Below are 3384 nucleotides of genomic sequence, written 5' to 3' on the forward strand. Positions count from 1 at the left end.
CTTACATAAAAATCATAAAACTTTTACTAACTCTTATAAAAATCATAATGACCGAAAAACACAATTTTAGATCATATAACTATTACGGTAGTATTTTCTTATTCAAGTTTTTTGTTTTGTTTTGTTTTCCGTTTTTTTTTAGGTTACTTATTCTGAGCTTCATTCATAAAAATTGAACTCTTATATATAGGCTTCAAACTTCTTTAGCTTACATATCCAAAGACACAAAATAGATGGCAAAACTGAAAGATAATTGTCATGTTCTTCTTGTAACTTTCCCATCCCAAGGCCAAATTAATCCATCTCTTCAATTTGCCAAGCGTTTAATCAAGCTTGGAGTAAATGTCACCTTCTCCACAAGTCTATCAGCACTAAACTGCATATCTAATAATCTTCCCTCTGTCGAAGGCTTAACTTTGGCTCCATTTTCTGATGGCTATGACAATGGCTACCCCAACGTTGGCAAATCCCTCGATGAGTATCGAGAGTTCTATGCTTCCTTCATTGCTCTTGGGTCCGAGTTTGTGTCCGAAATCTTTACTGACAGGTACTACTAAAAAATAGGAATTAGCGACAAATATTTTGGTAATGTTGGGCTAAGTTAGCTCAAAGATACTGTTAATATGATATGATATCATCCGCTTCGAAACAAGTTTGCACTATTAAGAGTATATTACAATTTATATGTAGCTTCTTTTCTTTTTAACTATCAGTGTGGGAATTCAACAACAACAATAACAAACCCACTATATTCCACAAGTGGAGGTATTGGAAGAGTAGAGTGTATGCAAACCTTACCCCTGTCTAGTGAAGGTTGAGAGGTTATTTCCAATAGACCCTCGACTCAGAAAGGGTGAGAAGAAGAAGAATATAAGGAGAAAAGAGCGAATAAGGACATAGATATATATGTGAAAAATCATTAAAATTTACACGAACATAATTAATTTCAGCCCATAATTATAGAAGTATGATGAAAGAACCTTAAAGGTTGACTCTATCAAATTTATATTCTGGAGTTGCTTCTAGTCATTAATCCGACGTTAAATATGATTAGCGACGAACTTTTCTGTTTAGCGACGAAATTTATCCTTCGCTAATTCCTGTTTTTTTGTAGGGCGAAGGAGGGGCGCCCATTTTCGCGTATTATCTACACGGCCGTGCTCTCTTGGGTTGGCATAGTGGCAAGAAGGCTTAATGCCCCAGCCACACTTCTATGGATTCAACCAGCCACACTTTTAGACATCTACTACTATTACTTCACTAGTTACAAAGAAGCATTCAAGAATTGTCCTGATGAGGACAAATCACTTGAGATTCCTGGGCTTCCATTCTTTGTAGGTACTCGTGAGATTCCATCATTTTTGCTTTCGAGTAATGGACTTATGGATTGGCTAATTCAAACAATAAAAGAGCATATTGAGTTAATAAATAGTGAAAGTAATGAAATAGTACTTGTGAACACTTTTGATGCTTTGGAATTTGAGGCATTGAGGGCTATAAAGAATGTGAATATGGTAGGGATTGGCCCTTTGATTCCTTCAGCTTTTCTTGATGGAAATCCTTCTGATACTTCTTATGGAGGCGATTTGCGACAATGTTCAAAAGATTACATGGAGTGGTTGAATTCAAAGCCTAATGCATCTGTAGTTTATGTAGCATTTGGTAGTTATACTGAATTACCAAAACAAATGATGGAAGAGATTGCTCAAGGATTGTTACAAAGTGAGAGGCCATTTTTGTGGGTAGTTAATGGAGAAAATACAATGGAAAATTTAAGTTGCAAAGAGGAACTTGAAAAACAAGGGAAAATAGTGTCTTGGTGTTCTCAAGTGGAGGTTTTACAACACCCTTCTTTGGGTTGTTTCTTGACTCATTGTGGATGGAATTCGACTCTGGAGAGCTTAGTTTCTGGGATTCCTGTCGTGGCGTGTCCACTTTGGACCGATCAAGGTTGTAATTCTAAGCTTATTCAAGATGTTTGGAAGACTGGTGTGAGAGTGAATGTAAATGAAGACGGCTTTGTTGAAGGGGCCGAGTTCAAGAGGTGCATAGAAATTGTGATGGCGGATGGAAAGGAAGGAGAGGAATTGAGGAAAAATGCTAAGAAATGGAGGGACTCAGCTAAAGATACTATTCAGGAAGATGGTTCATCTAATGTGAATCTCAAGGCTTATGTTGATGAGGTTCTTAATAGCCATGCATAATCTAATAAAGCAAGAACTATAATACATAGATTGATATGGGATTGTACTACGATGTTTAGTTTGATGTATTCAAAATTTTTATACAATGTATAATAAGAATGTGTTTATTTTTTATTTTTTTTTAGCTTATTTGCTATTAAAACATACTCTATCTGTTTCAAAAAGATTGACATTATTTTCTTATTAGTCTGTTCCAAAAAGATTGGTACCTTTCAATATTTCCTTAATGGGAAGTAATTACAACCACACAAACGCTATGGCAGGTTTCAGACCACAAGTTTCAAAAGTTTTACCATTACACAAGTGTTATGGCTTATTTAAGATCATATATCTTAAAAGTCTTACCTTGTTTATTAAAGTTTATGTCAAGTCAAACTAAAACATTTTTTTTGAAACGGATGGAGTAGTTCGTTTTGTAACTTTAGTTATTTTTAGTCCATACATTACTAATACTTACATTTTTATTGTACATTTATCAGGCATAAAATAATACATTGCGCAACTTCAAAAAGGTACTGTACAATAACCAAACATTGTGTTAATAATACTAGACTTCATGTGGACATCAGTTTTTCCTATCAAACCAACCAAATGACTCCTAAGGATTCGTTTCTTCACCAATGGCTGTAGATTATCCAAAGAATTGCACGATCCAAAATCCTGCCTCGAGGTCGTGATGGTACCTAGCCAAACTTGCTAAGCAAATCAACTCACAATCCACAAAATAAAATTCATTTCCTTTATTAACAATGATATAACATTAGTAAAGACAATAATAATCCAAAATAGTTTTTAAAAAAAAGAAGAAGGAAGATTTGATAAAGTCATAAAACGGTCTAAACACGGCCAATACCATATAACCCCTAAAATTAGGTGGCATAAGTACACGAGTAAACTAAGAAAATAAGATCAAGTCCGCATACATGTCAAGCTTTCTGAAATATAAATAGATAGGAATAATAAAGGAGCATGGATTCGGGAACTACGAAGTAGATCCATGAAGTGCAGCTCACCCTATGTCTCTGTATAATCTTCTAGCTCAATCAGGAAGCTCTGCTAGGAATCACTCGAGGATCTGCACAAAAGATGTGCAGAAGAGTAATATGAGTAATCCATTATCGGTGCCAGTAAGTATCAAGTCTAACCTCTAAAAAATAGTGGAGAGGCTATATGCTTTCGG

At 35.1% G+C, this 3384-nt stretch overlaps 1 protein-coding gene across 1 annotated transcript; it reads left to right on the forward strand.

The window, feature by feature from the left end:
* Positions 1-202: 202 nt before the first annotated feature.
* Positions 203-2318, forward strand: LOC104113937 (UDP-glycosyltransferase 75C1-like). The gene is made up of 2 exons (XM_009624259.4): positions 203-547; positions 1115-2318. The coding sequence occupies exons 1-2, from the start codon at positions 234-236 to the stop codon at positions 2202-2204; spliced, it is 1404 nt and encodes a 467-aa protein (XP_009622554.1). The 5' UTR covers positions 203-233; the 3' UTR covers positions 2205-2318.
* Positions 2319-3384: the final 1066 nt, after the last annotated feature.

Source organism: Nicotiana tomentosiformis, chromosome 5, assembly GCF_000390325.3.
Source record: "Nicotiana tomentosiformis chromosome 5, ASM39032v3, whole genome shotgun sequence".
NCBI classification, from domain to species: Eukaryota; Viridiplantae; Streptophyta; class Magnoliopsida; order Solanales; family Solanaceae; genus Nicotiana; species Nicotiana tomentosiformis.